Below are 23033 nucleotides of genomic sequence, written 5' to 3'. Positions count from 1 at the left end.
CTTAGGGACATCTGATGCCTTAATCTTCAATTGTGAGTAGTCATACCTCAAATCAGTCTTCAAAAATACTTTGGCACCTTGAAACTGATCAAATAAGTCATCAATCCTCGGCAACAGATACTTGTTCTTGATAGTGACTTTGTTCAACTATCGATAGTCTATACACAGCCTCATCAACCCATCTTTATTCTTCACGAACAACATGGGCGCACCTAGGGTGAGATACTAGGTCTAATGAATCCCTTATCAGGAAAATCTTGCAATTGTTCCTTCAATTCCTTCAACTCTGGCGGGGCCATACGGTATGGTAGAATAGAAATGCGTTGAGTGCCCGGAGCCAAATGGGTTGAAAGCGGGTTTCGACACGTGATAACTCTTTTAAATGATATTAAAATAGAAGAGTTGCCACCTAATGATTTTAAGGTGCGTTAGAGAACTTATTTGCAAATAACTTTGTTAGAACTAGTCTAGGTTACCAAAGATCGGGTAATGGCTCAAATTACCTCAAAGAGAAGGTGTTAAGCACTCTTCGAGGTCCATAATTGTGGGTCCCTCCCAAAAATCATGTTATGTAGATTATTAGATTACAATTGTCCTAAGTGATCATATAAGTGTGGGAAGACAAAGAATTTAAAGGTTCTGTTATGAACATATGCAAAGCAAATCGGGGAAAAATTTGACTATATAGATAATCAATACAAGTGTTTAGAGGTTGCAAGGTATAATTTAATTTTTCTATGTTCGACGACTAAATATGAACACTAAACTTATAACGAAGAGAGGGGAGGGGTCCTAAGGTTTTTAGCCTAAAGGATCACCCCGTGCAACATAAATAATACTTCGCAACTTTCTTAGGGTAGGGGTTGCTCATATTATTCAGGGGGCACATGCTATCATCTCATGCTACCCAATTACTATGTTAAATTTGTTTACCTAAAGCATTCTAATTCAATTCTAAACCGAGTCCTAGGCGTGCACTACCCGTCCTATGCCTATGGTCCAAAAGGCTTTGGACCTGCTATTTGAATGGTTCTAGACTTTACTTAGGATGCTCAAAAATGATAAAACTAGCGCGCATTCAAAACATATAAGACTTTACATAAATACAACAAATGGCTCAAGTTCACCTCCACACATAAGCAAGAAATGCACGCAGACAGATTTAGGCAACTGGACAATTTTAGAGTTAAGAAAACTTATAGCCATTAAGTTCTATAGTTATAATTTCTAGGTGATTCTGATTTCCAATATTTGTACAGTCAATACGGCGGATTTAGATCAATGAATTCGCAACTTATAAATATTACAAACCCTATAGGCATGATATCTAAATGTTGCGCAGTGAGGCAGTGAAACACCTTGACAACCCAATGTTAATAGCGTTAATTTCAAAAATAGTTCTTCTAAGCGAGTGAGAGTATCCTCTAGGTAGAATTTCTAACAATTGACAATTGGACCTGATTTTATAACACTTATCCCTATAGGCAAGTCGTCTAAGTGGGGAAGTACAATTAAAATAATGAAAGCAACTGATTAATTAATTAACCTTATAATCATGGTATTTAAATAAGTGTCATCGAAGCGTGTATTATTGCACCTTATAGGCATGTTGTCTAATAGTTAAGCAAGACGTTTGATCCCTAGAAACATTGTCACGACCCAAACTCCCTCCATATAACGTCGTGACTGCACCTAGTCTCTACGACTAGGTAAGCCTAACAGATTGCAGAAAATAACAAAACAAGAGTAAAACTTGGCAACTAACAGTAGTGGATAACTGAATAACTAGTAACAATGCCGCTCGACATGTATAATAACTAATACTCTATAAATACACAGTCTTCCCAAAGCCCGAAACATCATAAGTCACAAGCTACAGAAGGAAACTAGTATCCCTATATACAAGAGTCTAATAAAAGAAGTACGGAAGGTAAATGACATAGGAGAGAAGAGAGAGGGACTTCGAGGTCTGCGGACGCGGCAGAGGTACATTGAAGTCTTCGTACAATAGCAAGCACTCTCAGCTAATAGTGGGACTGATAAGAAGCACCTGGATCTGCACACAAAATATGTGCAGAAGAGTAGCATGAGTACACCACAACGGTACCTAGTAAGTGTCAAGCCTAACCTCGGTCGAGTAGTGACGAGGTCAGGTCAGGCCCACTGGTAAATAATAAATAAGGCATGAGAATATACAGTATAATGAGAGACTACAATTTATCAAAAGGAAATACAACGAGACAATAGTACAACACACAAGGGTAAACAACAGGGGATCTCCCGAGATACCGTCTCGTATGTAACACCTCGGGAAATTTTGAAGTACTTAAGTGTAAAGCCTGGTAAAATTTGCAAAAGAAAATAAAGTTTCATGGTGCCGAATTAGGCTTACATGCTTGAGGATTTTATAAATTCTTCGCAGCGAGCTTGTGAGCCGCGGTTCAGAATTTTTGGGTTGAACAATACATCGAAAAGTAAAGGAAATTTTTTGGCGGAAAATTACAATTTATGCGGTCCATTATGCAATCGCAGAATCACTCTGCAGACCGCATAATGGCTGCAGAGTGAGGCAGTTAATTGGTTCAGTTGGAAGCAATTATGCGGTTGACTATGCGACCGCATAACTGTTATGCGGTGCACTATGCGACCGCAGAACAGTTATGCGGACCACATAGTGACCGCAAACTCAGGCAGATTTTTGGTCATTTTGGACACCAATTATGAGACAACATATGCGGTTCGCATAACAATTATGCCCGCAGAACCTGTTTCGGAGCTTCATTTTTGGGTTTTTAAAATCCGCCTCTACTTCGTTAAATACACTCTTTGGGCCATTTTTGAGATATAATCTAATATTTTAGACTGAGAGAGAGTGCCCTAGAGTAAGAAGGTGTTCTTCAATAATTGATTCTTCAATTCTTGCTCAAGTTTTGGAAGATTAAGAAGGGAAAACTCACTAGGTCTTCATCCTAGAGGTAAGATTCTACACCCTAACCCTCAATTTTGAATTTTGTCTAGAAATGGTTAATTAACAAGATAATTTTTGGGAATGAGAGTTGTTTATTTTACATGAATGTGTTATCAAAGGGTATAGGAATATTGTTGAGCTAAGAATGGTAAAGATTGGGTTGTGGGATGATGGAATACTCCAAAGAAGGACCTTGAAACCCTATGCACACCTAGTGTTTGATAAAATGCTCAAATGAGCTAGAACCATGATCATCTTCCTAATTTTGATTCAATTTGTTATATTTCTACAATAGATTGAAGTTGCTAAGAATTTCGGAAAATTTAGAGTGTAAGGAAGCTCGAGTGAGGTATGTTGGCTAAACTCTTCTCTTAGAATTGAATCCCACGATAGTCATGTAAATTATGTAAGTCCCGAGTGATTCATTATGAAATTGGCTATTCCGAGTAAGATTGGGTTGAAAGATATATGTTCAACAAGCATCCCAAATGCTTTATTCATATTATGTTACCAATTGAGGATGCGTTAAAATATGGGTTGTGCATTAATAATGTTTCAACTTTAAGTCAAGTTCAAATGAAGGCTATTATGCCAAATTTTGTGAAATATCTCTATGTGCCTTAGACTCTAAATTGCTCACATGCGTACTACACACCTTGATTTGAATTGTGTTTGTTGTTGTTGATGATGATGATAATTGAAATTGAAAAGGTGAGCATGAAATACTAAATATGGCCAATGTGCCACGAATGATCTTATGATTATGGCCATTAGAGCCAATGAAATGAAAAGATGTGAAAGTGATATGAAATGCGATGATTGATATAAAAAGGTTGATGTCTCAAATAAGACAACCTAGCTGGTCGGGTCATGATCGGACACCATGCTGCACACATGGTGGTGATTGTGATGGAAATTGTAATTGAAATTGTGATTGTGGTCGATGTCCCTAATGGATAGCCTAGCCGATCGGGTCGTGATCGGACTCCGTGTTAAAGACGGTGGTATTGATATTGAGAGTAATTGTGGTTGATGGCTCTAATGAGATAGCCTAGCCGATCGGGTCGTGATCGGACTCCGTGCTGAGAGTACAGTGGTACTGGTTTTGTGAATAATGGTATTGTGGACAATGGTATATCGATACTAAAAATATCCCAGAGTGAGATATAGAAATTAATTTGAACAATGTCTTGACCCTAAATTGAGGTTTGATGTTGATTAAGACTTTCATTGATATTATGATAATCTTGTTTGTATTATTTGTCATTCTATTGAGAGGGTGTTTAGTTATACATACTAGTGCTATTCGACAGTACTAACGTCCCTTTTGCCTGGTGAGCTGCATCTTTAAATGGATGCAGGTGGTTCCACAACAGGAGATATTGATCAGTGATAGCAGTACACCTTCTTCCCAGCTAACTTGGTGAGCCCCACTTCATCCTAGGGTCATGTATCTTTTGTACTTTGTGTATTCGGTTTAAGGTATAGTCGGGGCCTTGTTGCCGGCATTATCATTGTACTCTTCTTTATCTAGAGGCTCCGTAGACATAGTGTGGGTTGTGTATTGGTGCTGGGAAAGACAAACTATGTTATATTGTTGTTGTATTATTTGTCCATTTGAGACTTTAAAAATGATGAAACTATTGGAAATGAATTGGTATTGTAGACATGAACACATTTTCGCCTAATTAATGAAAATAGGTATTATCTCCATTCGTGGATGAGTTTGGGTAGAATGAAATCTAATAGGCTTGCTTGGTCGGGTTCACTCGGTTGAGCACCGGTCGCGCTCCTCAGTTTTGGGGCGTGACATCGTAGTCCCAAAATAAATATATAGGGAGAACTCACGAGGTACCGCCTCATAGTCTCAAAAGAATATGTGCAGAGAGAACTCCCGAGGAACCGCCTCGTAGTCTCAAAAGTAAATGTGCAGGGAGAACTCTCGAGGAACCGCCTCGTAGACTCAAAAGTAAACACACAGCTCAAACCGATAAATACAACAATTAACAAGATTTCTACAGTTATACTGATAAAGAACAAGGAAAAGCAGGAAATCAACTAGGAATGCTTCACAGAGTTCAAATAAGTAGTTAAAGCACGTAGACATGCGATATTAGACTACACAGGATAACTACACATATTAGAATAGCTCAATTAAGAATGAAAAACAAACTAATACTCATTTAAACGGTATAACTCAAATTAAAGGAAACACAAGTTACTACTCAGTAAAATAAATTGGGTTTTACAACAAATAGCCTGTGTACGTACTTGTCACCTCACATACACGACGCTCACATATCACAAAAATACCAAATCCTAAGAGAATTCCCCCCCCCCCCCCACAAGGTTAGGCAAGCCACTTACCTCGAACCAAACTCATTCAATTGGCAACAATGCCTTTTCCATGAATATCCGACTCTGAATGGCTCAAATCTATCCAAAATCAATTATATGTCATAAATACAACTATAAGAAACTAATGTAATTAATGAAATCAAAGCTAAAGCAAGAAATTAGAAAATCGCCCCAAAAAGCCTCCCCGGGCCCACGTCTCAGAATCGGGTAAAAGTCACAAAATATGAATACCCATTCACTCACGAGTTCATTCGTACCAAAATTATCCAAATCCGATATCAAAATCCCAATCAAAACTCAAAAACTTAGTTGAAGAACTTCTCCCATTTTTCCCAAAACCCTAGGTTATTCATCTAAACCCTTGATTTCACCAATTTTTACATGTTAATCTACCCCTAATCTATGTATTTAACTCATGTTGTGTAGAAATTACTTACCTCAAAGTGCTAGGTGAAAATCCTCTTCCAAGAGCTCCAAACATCGCCCAAGAGATGAAAGAAAGGAGCTAAATGGCCTAAGTCTCGCATTTAATAAAGTTGTGTACATGTCTTAGATGTCGCATTTGCTACATCTGGTTCGCAAATGCGACAAAAAACATCGCAAATGCGAACTCGACTCCCACTACCAAGGTCGCAAATGAGACCAAGGACTCGCAAATACGAACCCTGTCAAGGTCGCAAATGCGACTGATTTCTCGCAAATGCAAGTTATGCCCAGATCAGGCTTCTTCGGAAATGCGAAAAAATTCTCGCATTTGCGAGACCTGCAACAACTGCCAAGAAAACCAGAAAACTTCAGCAATTTGCCCAAGTCCCGATAGATATGCAATTAACACCTCTAGAAACTCACGCACAACTAGTGCTGAATCCATGGAAGGAACCTCCGCACTCGAATCACGAACATAGGCCAAATATGCTATACATACCTTCTTGACCATACGTTGAGCCTTCACATAAGAAATAACCCTACCGGTAGAGTGGCTATGGGTCCTTCTCCACTATAATCTAGGAAACCCCGACATAGCTAAGGTCACCGTCTTTGCGTGATAACCCAATATAGCATGATAAGGTGACAACCAATCCATGCCCAAAAATAACATCAAAGTCCACCATGTCAAGAAGTAGAAGATCTAGACTAGTCTCAAGACTCCCAATACTAATCACACACGAGTGATTGACACGGTCTACAATAATAGAATCTCACACAAGCATGGACATATACACAGGAGCACTAAAGAATCATGAGGCATAACCAGATATGAAGCAAAATAAGTTGACACGTAGGAATAAGTAGCCCGGATCAAATATAACTAAAGCATCTCTATGGAAAACTGGAGCAATACCTGTGATAATGGCGTCAGATGACTCAACCTCGGGTCTAGCAGGGAATGGATAAAAAATAGGGCAGGTTCCCTCCACTGTGACCTCCGTCTCTCGGACGGCCTCTAGCTGGCTGGCCTCCACCTCTAACAGACTGGCCTCTACCTCAAATAGCATGATCTCCACCTCTGGTTGCTGACCCCTACCTCTAGCTGGCTGCATGGGCGGTGGAGTAACCTGTGCCGAGATCATGGCATGAGAACTCTGCTGTGGTATTCTGCTCAACAATCTCGGATAGAACCTCCTGATGTGGACGGTACCCCTACACTCAAAACACGCATCCTGCTACTGTGGCTACTGAAGCTGAAGCTGAAGCTGAAGCTAACCAAAACGGCCGGATAACCACGGTGATAGCTCTGGATCGAAGACGCACTGATAGGAGCTGATGGTGCACTATAGGCTAGCTGCCAAGGATGAGATACATAAGGACCACGACTATCCGAAGCACCGTGGGATGCCTGAAGTGCTGACTGAAATGGCCTAGGAGGATGGCCTCTACCAAAAGTACCCCTGCCTCCAGACGAGGCACCACTGAAACTACCGGAATGACGAGGCCTCTTATCAGACACCGGGCCCCTCTCCTGACCATGAACCATCTCTATCCGTCTAGCAATATCTACGGCCCTCTAAAAAGAAATATCATCTCCAGTCTCCTCGGCCATCTATAGCCTGATACTGAAAGTGATCCCATCAATAAATCTCCTCACTCTCTCCCTCTCAGTAGGGAGTAAAACAATGGCATGGTGAGCAAGGTCCACAAATCGAGTCTCATACTGGGTAACAGTCATACTACCCTAATAAAGATGCTCAAACTACCTGCGATAATTCTCTCTTAGAGTGAAAGAAATGAACTTCCCCAGAAATTGTTGTGAAAACTGATCCCAGGTAAGTAGAGGTTAACTAACTGGTCTAGTCAACACATAATCCCTCCAATATCTCTTGGCAGAATCGGTCATCTGGAACACTGCAAAATCGACCCTATTGCTCTCAACTATACCCATTTTGCGCAATACCTCGTGGCAACAGTCCAAGTAATCATGTGGGTCCTCAGAAGGTGCACCGCTGAAATTAATAGGACAGAGCTTGGTAAACTTATCCAACCTTAGCAAAGCCTTAGAAGACATAGAGGGCCTATCACCGGCTTGTGCCACAATAACCGGCTGAACCACCCCAACTGGCTGAGCTGCTCGAGTCTGATAAAGGGGATCCGCCTGCTACCGGTTGTTAGTAGCGGGAGTCTGTGCTCCTCCCCTATCTTAAGGAACAGCTGGTGTCATTGGAAATGCACCGGTCTGGGCCACACTCTCCATAAGGCCAACCAAGCGGACTAGAGCATCCTGAATCATTAGAATGGCTACGAACCCCTCCGGGACATAAACCGGTCCGACAGGCATGGTCTGAGCAAGGACCTCCTCCTCATGATCAATCCGAGGCTCTGTTTCGGGTGCTGCTGCTTGAGCTCTAAGATGAGCTATACCTGTGCCTTTGGCTCAACCTCGTCCTTGGCCTCTGCCCTTGGTAGTAGCTGTCACAGGAGGCTCTAACTCCCGTTCGGTTGCCTATGTTGTGCGTGTTCTCTCCATCTGCGAGAGAACAAGAATAAAATGGTTCAATTATTAATAATAGAATGAAATCGCACTATAGAGATGGAAAGAAATTAAATTTTCCCTAAACTCCATATCCTATGGAATATAAGTACATACGTCTTCGTACCGATCCTCCAGACTTTACTAAGCTTGCTCATGACTCGTGAGACCTAGGCAACCTAGTGCTCTGATACCAACTTGTCACGACCCAGAATTTTCACCCTCGGGACCGTGATGGCTCCTAACATTTCACTTGCTAGGCAAGCCAACGTTAGATGTAGGCATTAACTATTTTTAACAAATCAAATGAAAACTAATAAGCGAAATAAAGTGAAATAAAGTAGATAAATCTGATAACCGGCGATATCCAAATACAAATACTAGAACTGGTGTCACGAATACACGAGCATCTAGAGTACTACAAATAATAATCTGAATAAATGCATAACTGTCTAAATCGAAATAAATAGCTAGGGTAATGTAGAAGGGGACTTCATGGTTGCGAACGTTGTGCAGTTGTACCTCAAGTCTCCGTCAAGCAGCAGAAGCAAGCAATCTACTGATCGCTACTAGGACCAACTCCAAAATCTACACAAGAAGTGCAGAGTGTAGAATGAGTACTGTCGTGCCCCGTTTTCTCGCGAAAGCAGGTTTCGACACGTGACAACTCTTTTAAATGGTATTTTGAAAGTATATATGGTATTTATAAAAATATGAGGGCAAAATTAGGCACCAACAAGTACAACTGACCCCCTGTACTCTGTAAGTGCCGAGCCTAACCTCGACAAAGTAGTGACGAGTCTAAGGAATAATAATAATAATAATAATAATAATAATAATAATAATAATAATAATAATAATAATAATAATAATAATAATAATAATAATAATAATAATAATAATAATAATAATAATAATAACAGGGAAGGAAATAGGAAATGACGGTAAAGTAATTAATTTATGAAAATGTACTCAATCCTCGCAACCAGAGAATCCAGAATATCAGACCTCAAAATATCATATAAAAAAGGCTGAAAACTAACACAATAACATAATGAACGTACACAATTTATTGCGGCGCGCAACCTGATCTGACCGTACACACAGAATCACATATAAAATCTGTCACGGTGTGCAACCCGATCCCACCATATCATTATAATCAATGTCATATTCCTCTCTTATTTCACCGTATCATAATTTATCAATATCAAGTATTACATTCACAATCGTTGCGGCACGCAACCCGATCCCATCATATTATAATAAACAATATCAAAATCCTCCCTTATTCCACCATATCACAACCGTTGCGGTGTGCAATCCGATCCACAATTATTGTCAATAAAAGCAATCAATTCAATAGCTCAATTTACAAGAACGTCTGCAATTAAGGAATATGAAAGCAAAGCAATAAAGGAACCCCGTACTTATCAAAGGAATACTACAATTAATACAAAAGCAATAAGGCAAGCCAAGTACATGACAATTAAGGTGTGCAAGTAAGACAATTAAGGCAAGTAGCAATTAATCACGAAATCATGGAAGGAACGAACAATGTAATACAAGAATAATTAATGACAAGTAACCAATTACGGCATAGAAGGCAATTAAAGCATTTAACAATTAAGGCATAGGTAAGATAATTCATGAAATAAGAGAAAGACATGGAAAAAATTATTTTGACGGCGTATATACACTCGTCACCTTGCATAGACGCTTCTAAAATTATTTTGACGGCGTATATACACTCTCAAATCAAGGTTAGACCCAACACTTATCTCGCTCCGCAACCAAATCAAATCTCAACCTGGGCCTTTCCTCTAAAATTCGCCTCCAAACCAATTAAATCTAACCAAAATTAACTCCATATCATCAAACAATGCTAGGGATATAAATTACAATAGATAAAGCTAAGATCTTTACACTTCGCCAAAATTGTTAACAAAAGTCAACTCAGTGCTCGATCAAAACCCGGGTCCAATGGTAGATTCCGACTACCCATGACCCCATGAGTTCATATATGTGGTTAGTTTCAAAATTTGAGTCCAAATCGACTCTCAAAACTCCATTTCTTATTTTTCAATAACTTGACAAGGTTTCACAAATTTTCACTTTGATTCACATGATTTTGATGTAAAACTCAAAGATAAATTTATAGAATAGGATTATAAATGGATTAGAGTCACTCAACCAAAATTTTTAGATGAAGTTTCCTATTCAAAATCTCCTCCTACCGAGCCTAGGGTCACAAAATATCAAAATGAGGCTAAAACTCTTGTCCCTCAGCTTTTTGTCCAATCGCAGATGTCGCAAATGCGACCTGGGGGTTCGCAAATGCAAACCCTACAAATGTAAAGAAATCATCGCAAAAGCGAACTACCCGCATATCTGTTGTCATCGTAATTGCGATGACTAGTTTGCAAATGCGAACACTGAAACTTCGCAAAAGCGATCAAATGATCGCAAATGCGATCCCTGCTGTTCCCAGGACATCTTCGCAATTGTGAATAAAATATTCACAAATGCGATCATCACATACTTGGCCAAACATCGCAAATGCGATCCCCTACCTCGCAATTGCGAGGTCTGCAGACCACACCAGCAACAGAGGGTCTTCAGTTATTCTCCAAAGTCCAAAATTAGTCTGTAACCAATCTGAAACACACCCGAGCCCTCAGGGCTCCAAGCCAAATATCAACACAAGTCTAAAAATATCATACAAACTCGCTCACATGATCAAACTACCAAAATAATACCTAGAACTACGAATCGGGCATCAAAACGTATGGTATTTTCAAAGGAACTCAAGAACATGCAAATTTGCAACCGGACGTCCGAATCACGTCAAATCAAGTCATAAATGGTGAAATGAACCTATTCTAAATTTTGGAACCGAAATCTGTAACCGGTAGCAATAAAGTCAACCTACAGTTAAACTTAAGAATTCTTTAAGCCTTCAAATTATTAGTTTTCAATAAATTATGTTAAATCAAGCTAGGGACTTCCGAATTCGATTCGGGGCATACGCCCAAGACTCAAATCACGATACGGACTCAAAGGGACTGTCAAAACACTGATCCGGGTTCATTTATGCAAAATGTTGACCGTAGTAAATTCAAATTAGTTTTAAAGCAAAATTTAACATTCTCTTAAATTTTTTAGATAAAACCTTCCAGGAACAAGACACGGACTGCGCACACAAATTGAGAAACACTAAACGGAGTTAGTCGAAGGCTCAAAATGCGGAAAAAGACTAAAATTCAAAATGACCTATAGGGTCATCATAAATACCCACTCAAAATAGGCACAATAAGGATACACGTACAACATTTCAACCACATAAGCAAATAAACAAATCTTGGCAAACCAAAATAATACTCAACAACACAAGTAGGGACACTGCCAAGGAAAGTACTCCTAAGAAGCCTACCATGCACAAAATCATTACCCATTATGAAGCCTACTCCCAACATACTACATATACTGCCATTACCACCGAAAAATCCCATCACCCAATCGATCACTCAATATCACTCACCTCACCCCAACAAAACAAAAAGAAAACCCAAACCCATCCGACCACCCTCAAAACAACCATCCTTACCAAAATATCTCGCAGAGACACCAACACATACACAACTGAAAATTACCGCAACTACAGCCACCGCAATAACTACCACCACCAGCGATACCACCACTACCCACGTTACCACATCCCCTACGAACACCATCAAACCCAAATGACCGACTACTATTTTCAAACAACTGTAATACCAATCCCCATTGCCATGAATCAGACACCCAATGTAATGCCAATCACGCAAAAGCCACCATCAGCTCCGTGGATGGATGTACATGGACTTTGCCAACATGCCCAATTCTTATTGGAGAATACCTAGGAGCTCATCGAGCACCTTCAGTAGGGATGGGGTCCAAACATAGGGATCAACATGGAAACAATGCACAATCAGGAAATAGCGGCTTTAGAGATGGTGAACCACCTGAATGCAGTCGTGCAACAACCACCATAGACACAGGAACACTACTAGACAACACAGGTCCAGGAAGTCTAGCGGGTCCATACACCCCCACAAAATAGCTGATTGCTCTCATCACCATAAATGGATGAGATAAATCTACCATAAAATCTGGATATCGGGGAGAATGCAATACCAATGGAGCCATTGTCCCCTTTGAACCTGGAAGAGGATATAATCATCTTAATGAACCCAGAAGTGTAGGCACCAAGCATCCTAGACCAAATGCTACAACACATCACACCGAGAGAGTCATTGTCGACAATACTCCTCGAAAACACATAGAAAAATGATTCTTTATTATGGTTCCAAAGAATGTACTCCGAATAGCAGTGAATGTGCGCAAATACCCCTACTCGATAATCCATAAATATGCAACACTGATTCTGCCAACTCTGACGGAGGAAGACTTTCCACTAGCAGGGAAGAATGTGGAGGACTATCTATTGGTTGCACACCTGCGCATGTCACTGGCTCCAGGTGGGAGCTCACACATAACCAATGAACCCAAAATAAAGATCCTCCTTTGGATTTGCAGGGGATGCAACAACCAAGAATTCAGGTGCAATTTCAAAGACATTGTTGACTGGAACAACCCGTCAATTATCTACTTTACTGAGACGCATATGTAAAGCCACTACGAGCTCATAGAATTTATTGGCTTCACTACGCAACTGACATTTCCTCTTTCATGGAACACATGAAAGAATGGAATAGGACTACCTTTGGGATTATTTAAAAAAATACATCTCTCCCGAATTCTGGGAATCCAAAACTTGCAATCAGAAAATAAAACCCAATTCCATCAAAACCTAGAAATTAATCTGATTCAAGAATACAACACAATCCTTCAAAATGAACAAAACTTTTGGAAATTAAAATCAAGAGTTCAATGGATTACTCATGGGGATACTAACACAATATTGTTTTCATATATCCGCTATCCAATGGAGAAGAAAAAATAGGATATTAAGGCTTAATGACTCTGTTGGTAATTGGACTTTTGACCCTCAAGGAATACATGATATTATTATAGAACACTTCAAAAATATATACACAACTGAACTAACTTCTTGCCCAAAAATCATGACACCTAACCCAAGCCTACTCCACATACTATTAGACCAAATAAAGAAACTCTTGTTAGACCTCTTTTACTTTTCGAAACTAATAATTCTATAAAATCCTTTAAACCATTAAAGGCACCGGGCTCAGATGGCATCCACCCAATTCTCTTTTAGAAATACCGGTCTGACACAAAATCAACTATCATTGATACATGTACAAATTTTTTTACTACTTTAGTAATTCCGGAGGACATAAACAGGACTTACGTAATACTTATTCCTAAAGTCAAACACCCACAAACTTTCAATATAGGCCCACCAGTCTATGTAATACAATCTACAAGACTATTACAAAGATCATAGTAAATCGTATGCATCCCTTCCTCAATAAATTATTAGTCCTAACCGGTGCAGTTTTATTCCATGAAGGAGAGCACTTGACAATGCAATAATTATACAAGAAGCAATCCACTCTTTATGTAATGGGAGGACTGGAAAGATGATGCTCAAGATCGATCTTGAAAAGGCCTTTCACAAACTTAAATGGTCATTTGTTAGGAGCTCATTGCACGCACTACATTTTCCACAAGACCTAATAACGCTTATCATGAACTGCATATCTAGCACAACAAAATCAATCATTGCTTATGGCAAACCTACCGACTTTTCAAACCTTCAAGAGGCATTCGACTAGGTGATCCACTCTCTCTGTATCTATTCATCATCTGTATGCAATCTCTAACAAGACACATTGATTATGAAGTAGATATTTTGAATTGAAAACCCATTAAAATAATCCAGAGTGGCCCCACAATATCATACCTCTTATTTGTAGATGACCTTATTCTTTTCTCAGAGGCGGACAATGCTAGTCCAACTTCTATCATAAACATATTTAACTTCATATCCTGTCAATCTAGTCAGAGAATAAATGTTTCAAAATCAAAATAAATATTTTCCTCAAATGTATCACCCACCATCCAAAGAGCCCTAGCTATCAGCCTAAACATTAAGATAAAAAAAATATGGTAATATACCTAGGCTTTTCAATTACCAATTTACAACCAAAACGTTTGGACTACCAATTCATACTTGATAGGATGAACACTAGACTAAAATTATGGAAGGCTAAACTCTTAAACTTATCAGGGAGATTAACTCTTATAATATACTCTCTCTCGCATTCCCACCCACTCCATACAACTGAATCTCCTTTCACCTAAGACTAGAAATAATATTGATCACATCCAGCAAAATTTCCTATAGGGCTCTACCATATACCACATGAAAATGGGATATTAACTTCATCTAAGCAAAAAGTAGGTCATGGGCTATACAAAGCAAACGAAAAAAATATTGCCCTCCTCTCAAGCCTATTATGGAGATAGCTCTCCAATCCCAAGTCTTTATGGGCCAAAGTGATGAAGGATAAATACCTAAAAAATTTGCAAAGAAATAATATGACTTCTAAAAACAACGACTCTTACATATTGGAAAGAACTTTAAAAGAATATTTATTATTCTCCAAAGGACTAGTTTGGAATGTTGGTAATAGACGACATATAAGCATTTGGGAAGATAGAAGGAATATTGGCAAACACACACTAAGGGAACTAATATAAGGGCCTTTAACTAAAGAAGACAATAATAAAAAATTGATCCATATCATTAGTAATAAAAATTGGAACCTAGAAGCTATTCCATATGACCTCCCACCTACAATTTCTGACCTCGTTGCACAATCATACATCTCATTCTATGACAACATAAATGATTCATTCTTCTGGAAAGAAACAGAAGATGAGAACTTCACAACAAAATTCACATGCAACCTTTTCGTCAGTCTCATAGAAACAACCCATAATTCTGACAATTTTAATTATTTTTGGATAGGGAAAGCACCATGTCATAACAAGAAAAAAACTTTTCTATGGCTACTAGTCCATCAGCGACTCGCCACTGCAGCTATCCTGAGTCAAAGAAAAATAATTGAATCTAATAATTGCAAACATTGTGGGATAGAGGAAAACATAAACCACTTATTTTTTCAATGCCCTACGAACAATGTCAGATGGGGAATCTTAAACATTCCAACCCCAACCTTAAACTAATTAGATTGGATAAAGAGTACATGTACCCTACTCTGAACATCAACCTACCCAATAACACAACAATTCCCCTGTCAATTATAACACCAATAATATTTTGGCATATATGGCTCAACCGTAACCACAACTACTTTAGCAACTGTTCAAAACAAATCGACAATCACAGAACATTTACACACGGAATGGAATATGTTTACCTAACAAATGATAATTTCAAAAAACAAATGATCTCAAAAATACAAATAAAAAGGATACCACCACCACCAAACATCAATAAACTTAATATATATGGTGCACACTAAAAAAATACCAACATCGGAGGAGCAGGAGGAATTATCAGAGATTCAGACGGGAACTGGATTGATGCATTCTCTAGCCAAATAGTGGCTTCATCACCAATACAAGGAGAAATTATTTTCTTACTAAAGGGATTGGTACTTGCTTCCACAAAAAATCTAACACCGATAATAGTGAAAATAGATTCACAAGTATTACTCTCCCTATTACACGGCAAACTCCACAGCAAAACTAATGTTAATTTTCTTCATGACTGCAGGTCCTTACTTGACGTACTGGCCAGCCGGATGTTAGGCATGTCTACCATGAAGGAAACTAAGTGGCACACACATTGGCGCAATATGAAAGGAACTGCAACTTAATTACTACGCTGAGTGTGAAGACCATTTCTGGAGTAAACCACCTTTATTTGCTTTCTCTACTTTCTACAAATACTTATTAGGAAATTTATCGTTAAGATCAGTTCTGGGTTGTAATGATACTTCTTAATTTCTTGCTTAATAATAAATTTTCCTTTTAGCAATAAAAATAAAAATATATAAAATATATGTATTATCTAATCATGGGTAAGGCCTATCTTTAGCAAATTAAATCTAAACCATTAATTTAGAAGTGGGACATGTGTCTTCCATACAAGTAAGAACTTGAAGAAATGGAGATAATGAGAAATGGAGAGGAATTGTTTTAATCAAAAGTTCATCATATATATGGGGGGTTAGACTGGACCCCTACCTGTAGATAATCAAATAGAGTCGATACATAGAGGATGACATAAACCTTAGCCTACTTAATGAGATAAAGAATGATGTTACTCATTCTGGTGACTCTTTAATCTATAGAAACTACTCTAGGTTGGGAGGACTCCTCTATTGCAAGATGAGTACACTTAGTTTCACAAAAAGGTACTATGCATATATGTACCATAACTATACAACATTCTACTCTATCAATTAAAAGCATCACTAATAAAAAAATGATTTTTTCTTATTTTGATTTTGAATCTTGGAACCTCCTCCTTATCCATCTTCACTTCCGCTTTGATCTGACCAGGTAATGATTCAACATATTCAAAAATAGTTTGGCATCTTTGTTTTCCCCCAAGTTTGCTAATAAATCAGCCACCATATTTTCTTCTCTAAGAGTATGTACAAAAATAAACTCTCCTTTGTCTGATAGTTTTTTCATCTGCTCTATGATCCTTATAAGCTACCGAGGTGGTTTCATTTTGTTGTTAATCATATCAATAATTAGTTGCGAATCAGATTCCACAATAATCTTGATTCTTCTCCTACTAATGTAAAAACTTAAGCACTGCAAGATAGCTTTGGCCTCAGCCAAATTATTGGCGGATTGACCATATAATTCAACAAAAGCCAATATCATATTACCTAGGTTATCTCTAAGAATTTCTCCACAACCTGAACCTCATAGATTCCCTTTGGTACAGCCATCGGTGTTAAGCTTTAACCAATAATTATTCGGTTTTTTTCCATCTAACCAATTGGTCAGTAGTTATCTGTTGTGCCTTTTCAATTGTTAAGCATATATCTCCCCATGAATGAGGCAATTGTAACTTAGGGAATTGACAATCCAATAGAACCTTCATATATCTAGAAACTTGTTGATTTATGAACCTGACATTCATGTTGATATTATCAAATCTGGCAGAACACCTATTCTTCCACAATTCACATCATATAATAGAAGGAATACACTTTAGGAAAGTTGCATGAGCTTCATTCCTCGTCTTGTAAAGCCACCAACTAATTAGTAGTTGTCTGATATTTTCATATCTCATGTGCATGCCACAATAGCTACTAAAGAAAAACCACACCTATTTTGCAATTTCACTTATGCGAAACAAGGGGGATATAGTTTCTGCCACAAAAATTCTACATCAGACACACCTAGGAGGGACTGTCAAATTTCTGAATAGCATCATCCGTGGGTAACCTATGCTGAAGCAGTTTCATCATAAAAAATGATATATTGAATGGAAGCTTTTTGTGCCAAATAATCTTGGATGTCATGGAGATATTTCTTTGCCTTCTCACAATATGCCAAATAGTTTCACATGTGAAACTTCCTATGGTTTCAGGTGTCCAAAAAGGAAAATCATCCCACCCTACATTTATATCAATACTAATGATGGTATTGACAATATTTATAGGTAAGAAGGTTCTGAGTGAATCCATCTTCCAATTACCATCTTCAATGAAATATTTGACTTTTGTATTCTTTGGTGCAACATCAAAATAAATTTGTTTTGACAGGTCCTCTACACCTGTCCAGTTATCCCACCAGAAGGAGATGTTACTTGATCCAATCTTCCATAAGATATATTTCTCAGCATCTTGTTTGACATCCATAAATCGTTTCCATGCATAAGATTGCCCATAAGTGTATTTTCTTGCAACCGGGTGCTTCCTTTTGCAAATTTTGGCTTCAAGGAACTCTCTTAACATAGTTTTCCGAGTTCTTAAACTCCACCACATCTTAATATATCATGCAAGGATCTAAAACGAAGTCCACCTTCAAGAATAGGATAACATAAGTCTGCCCAAGCTTTCCAATGATGTTTGCTTCTATCCTCCAATTTGCCCCAAAAATAAATTTGCCATGATCTTTTCCATTTGTTCTAAAACAGTTTTTGTTGGAGTACAGACAATAAATGAAGAGGAAGAGCTTGTAAAATATATTTCACCAATACAGCTTTACCTCCATATGATAACATCTTTTCTTCCCATTCATGAAGTCTTTTGAAAACCTTAGCCATCATGTTATTGAAGTAGACCACTTTCTTTCTACCATAGTAGATAGGGCACCCTAGATATGACATAGGGAATTATAAATGAGGGAAATCAATAGTGCATTTGATATCCCTAATCTTATGTCCATCACAATTTGATGGCACATAGAACCCTGACTTACTCTTATTCACTATTTGCCCTGAAAGTTTTTCATATGCCTCTAATTTAGACATCATCGTATGCAATGACAATAAGTCTCCAGATGAAAAATGTATAGTATCATCTTCATTGCACAAATGAGTAACTATAGGACCCTTTTTATCAAATGAGTAAGGAATGAAACCCTCTTGAGGAAGTTTGTTCATCAACTAAGATAGAAGTTCTGCTCCAGTCACAAATAAAGACGGGGACAGGGGATCTCCTTACTTGATACCTCTACTAAACTTGAAGAAACCATGCCTAGCACCATTAATATTGATGGAATACCAAATATTTGAGATCAATCTACACACTCGATCAACCCATATTTCATCAAAACCTCATTCGTCTCAGCACTTTGCACAAATAATCTCAATCCACTATGTCGTATGCCTTAGCTATATCCAGCTTCATAACAATATTGCCCTTATGAGGAGACTGGTTGATCTTATATACCATCTCTTGGGTAAGTATTATATTATTGGTGATAGACCTATCTTTAATAAAACCACTTTGACAATTATAGATCAATTTTTGCATCAAAGGACTTAATCTATGATTCGTGAGTTTAGAGATAATCTTGGAGGAAAAGATACCCAGGCTGATAGGCCTCAGTTCATTAAATTGTTGTGAGCATTCCACATTAGGGATCAGAGTTAGGCATGTATGAGTAAAAGCCTTTGGTAAATGAAATCCTGCAAAAAAGTCACAAACCATTTGTAGTAAATCATCCTTGATGATCCCCCAACACTTGTGATAGATATTTTTAGATATTCCATCTGGTCCAGGGGCACTGTGAGTATTCATGGAAAAGACTATCTTTTAATTCCTGCATAGTTGGTGGTGCTATCAATTTACTGTTATTTGTTTCAGTCACTATCGTCGGAATACAATTCAAAATTGTGAAATCCCTATGTTGTCTTTCTTGTGAGAACTGCTCCCGGAAGGAAAATAGCTTCTTGTGCAATATTATCATCCCCTTCTATCCATATCCCATCTTCTTTTTTCATCTTTTTGAGACTCAATCTTATGTTCTTCCCTTTGATAACAGAGTGAAGAAATTTAGAGTTAGTTTCACCCTCAACCAACCATTTGATTCCAATTTTTTGTCTCCAGTTGGCCTCTTCATCCTTCATAGCTCTAATCAAATTTGTATTGGACTGAGTAAGAGCACATCTGTTAGAATCAGAGTTATCTTGGTTGGACCTCTTTTGCAGCTCTCCTACCTTAACCTCAAATTCCTTAATCTTGTCAAATATATTACCAAGAGAATACTTGGACAATTGAGATAACTTTCTGCATGTGTTTTTCAACTTCAAATGAAATCTCCAAAGAGGTGATCCCTGAACTCCTCAGCCCAGTCTTGTTCCACCATATTCATGAAGTCTTCTTGTACGGTCCATAAATCAAGGAACCTAAAGTATTTTACTGGTTCACTAAGTTTTATTTTCCTGGAGCATAAGAGAGGTGCATGATCAGAACCTGTCCTAACCATGTGAGTGATATTTGTGGTATCAAAGAGGTTAATCTACTCATGATTGATAAGGATTCTATCTAATCGCTGCCAGATTCTTCTTTGAGAAGACCGGCCATTACACCATGGAAAAACGGAACCAGTATAGCCAGCATCCACTAGTTCATAATCCATAATACATTGGAGAAAAGACAGACTTTTTGACATCCTATGTAGACTATCCCCCTTCTTCTCACGAGAGTCAATGATACAATTGAAATCACCAGTAATGACCCAAGGCATGTTATATTTTTCCAGAGATGCTCCTAAGTTTATCCCATAATTATTCTCTCAAATGATATTCACATTTTGCATAAACAGGAGGCATGAGAAGTGAAGTTCCATTGTATTTGATAATACAAGACACCTATTGTTCATCCTCCTCCACCACATCTCAATCAAGATTAGCCTCCCAAAAAACCCAAATTTGATTGTTGCTGTTAGAAAGGCATGCTGGTATCCCAATATTATTTTGTATTTGTCCAATGTATTTGCCTTATAGAAAGGTTCACTCAAGGCAATAAAATGAAATTTATGTGATCTAATCATTTGTTTAAGTCTTTAAAGAGCACCATTGGAATTGATGCTCCTTATATTCCAAAAAAGTGACTTAAACGTGATTATTAATCTGAGAAGTTGTGTTCCTGTGATTTTCTCACAGGCCCTTGATTGGTGTATCTACCACCTCTTCCTCTTATTGAATAGCTACCTCCTCTTCTTCCACCTCTGCCCCTATGAGATGAGTAAACTGTATTGGTAGTACTATCTGTTGTTGAGGCTATAAGAACCTCAACCATATTCTCGGAAGCAAAAGTCTCAAGAAAAATATCTGCATGTTTGTCACTATTAATATCCTCACTATCAACAGAAGCATAATCATCACTATCTTCTGAACTTTGTTTGTCTACATAATCCATGTCTCTTACACTTTCATCATTCTCAGATGAATTTAAAATTTCATCTGATATGATATGTTCTGTCTCTCCATTGTTGTGATTTCTTGTAACGACCAGATCGGTCGTTTTGAGCATTTGTATTCCATTCAGCTATTTGAAATCTTGAGAAGTATCGTATAGTGTATTATGACTTATGCGAATTGTCAGTTTTGATTTTCGGGTTAGTCGGAATTTATTTGGAGGAATGACTTTCATGATTGAAGCTTTAAAGTTGGAAGAGTTAGACTGAGTTTGACTTTTTAGTATTTAACCTCATATTGGAGTTTTGATGGTTTTATTAGGTCCGGATGATAATTTTGGACTCATGTGTATGCCCGAATTTGCATTTGGATATTTCTAGAAGGTTTCGGCGCTAACTGGCGGAAGTTAAAAATTTAAAGGTTTGGAAAGTTTATAAGTTTGACCAGGAGTTGACTTTGATGATATCATATTTGGATTGTGATTCCAAGAATTTGAATGGCTTCGTTATGTCATTTGGGACTTGTGTGTAAAATTTGAGTTAATTCCGAATTGATATGATATGTTTCGGTGCGAGTTAGGAAAGTTGAAAGTTTAAAAGTTTATTAAGTTTGATTTGAGGTACGATTCATCATATTGATATTGTTATGTGTGATTTGAGGCCTCGAGTAGGTCCGCGTTATGTTATGGGACTTGTTAGTATATTTGGACGGGGTCCCGAGGGACCCGGGTGAGTTACAAACGTGTTTTGGATCATCTTTCATTCATGTATGATGGTTGGCCTTTGCTGGATCTGGTGTAACTGCACCTACAGATCCATGGGTGCAGGTGTGGAGCCACAAAAGCTTCAGTGGTATCGCAGAAACGGAGACTATGCTAGGGGTAACAGTCCGTAAATGTGGAGTTTTCTTCGCATCTGCGAAAGTGCAGATGCGGCGCATGAGGGTGCAAAAGCGAAAGGCATTGCAGGTGCGTGAAGTTTGTTCGCACCTGCGTTTTCACAAAAGCTATATTTTTTAGGGTTGGTCGTTTTATTTTCATTTATTATACTTGGAGATTTTGCCTAGATTCGAGCCGTTCGGAGGTCGGTTCGCACGGGATGGTATTTTTGGAGTATCGTTTGGCTTGCTCGGTATTGGATTTGGCTTGTTCGAGGTAAGTAACACTTCTAAACTTGGTGCTGAAGGTATGAACCCCTGAATTTGTGTGTTATATGTATGGTGTTGAGGCGACACACATGCTAGGCGACGGGTGTGTGTGCGTGTACTGTGTGAATTGTGACTCAATTATTTCTGTGGTATTGTGTAGTTACCTAATCTTATCTGTAACCGTGAAAATCTCTACGTGCAAGAGTAACTGAGCTGTGATCTATGTTAGAAATCATGTTTAGGCCAGATACTGGTACTGTTAGGACCCATTGAGGTCGTGTTGCATGTTGAATTAATTGCTCAATTTGAAATTTATACTCGGCCACATCTATTATTTGCATATCATATATCAGTCTTTGTTTTCCTATATTCATACATCATATCATTACTGTTTGGGATGATTATCATGATTCTTTTGAGGCCAAGATATTGGAGAGATTGATGACTGAGTGAGGCCGAGGGCCTATTGTGAGTGATATTTATGGGTTCGGGCGGCATGCTGCAGCAGGCCTTATTGATTCATGCCAGGATTTGGCTTATTATAGCGCTTGGGTTGGATCGGCCCCTCCGGAGTCTGCACATTCATAGTGGGCATAGTTGCTATGGATATTTGGCTGGATTTGCCCTAGATTCATTTGCATTGGGATGGATCTGCCATGGATTTATTTACATTTGGGTTGGATCTTCCCTATACAGTACTGAGTGAT

At 38.3% G+C, this 23033-nt stretch overlaps 1 protein-coding gene across 1 annotated transcript; it reads right to left on the bottom strand.

Moving 5' to 3' along the window:
- Nucleotides 1-18441: 18441 nt before the first annotated feature.
- LOC138896194 (uncharacterized) lies at nt 18442-18918 on the bottom strand. Its single transcript, XM_070180981.1, has 2 exons — nt 18735-18918; nt 18442-18629 (listed from the first exon to the last, which is right to left on the bottom strand). Exons 1-2 carry the CDS (start codon nt 18916-18918, stop codon nt 18442-18444), a joined length of 372 nt encoding a protein of 123 aa, XP_070037082.1.
- Nucleotides 18919-23033: the final 4115 nt, after the last annotated feature.

This window comes from Nicotiana tomentosiformis, chromosome 7, assembly GCF_000390325.3.
Source record: "Nicotiana tomentosiformis chromosome 7, ASM39032v3, whole genome shotgun sequence".
NCBI lineage: Eukaryota > Viridiplantae > Streptophyta > Magnoliopsida > Solanales > Solanaceae > Nicotiana > Nicotiana tomentosiformis.
This window is presented reverse-complemented; position numbering and strand designations above follow the sequence as displayed.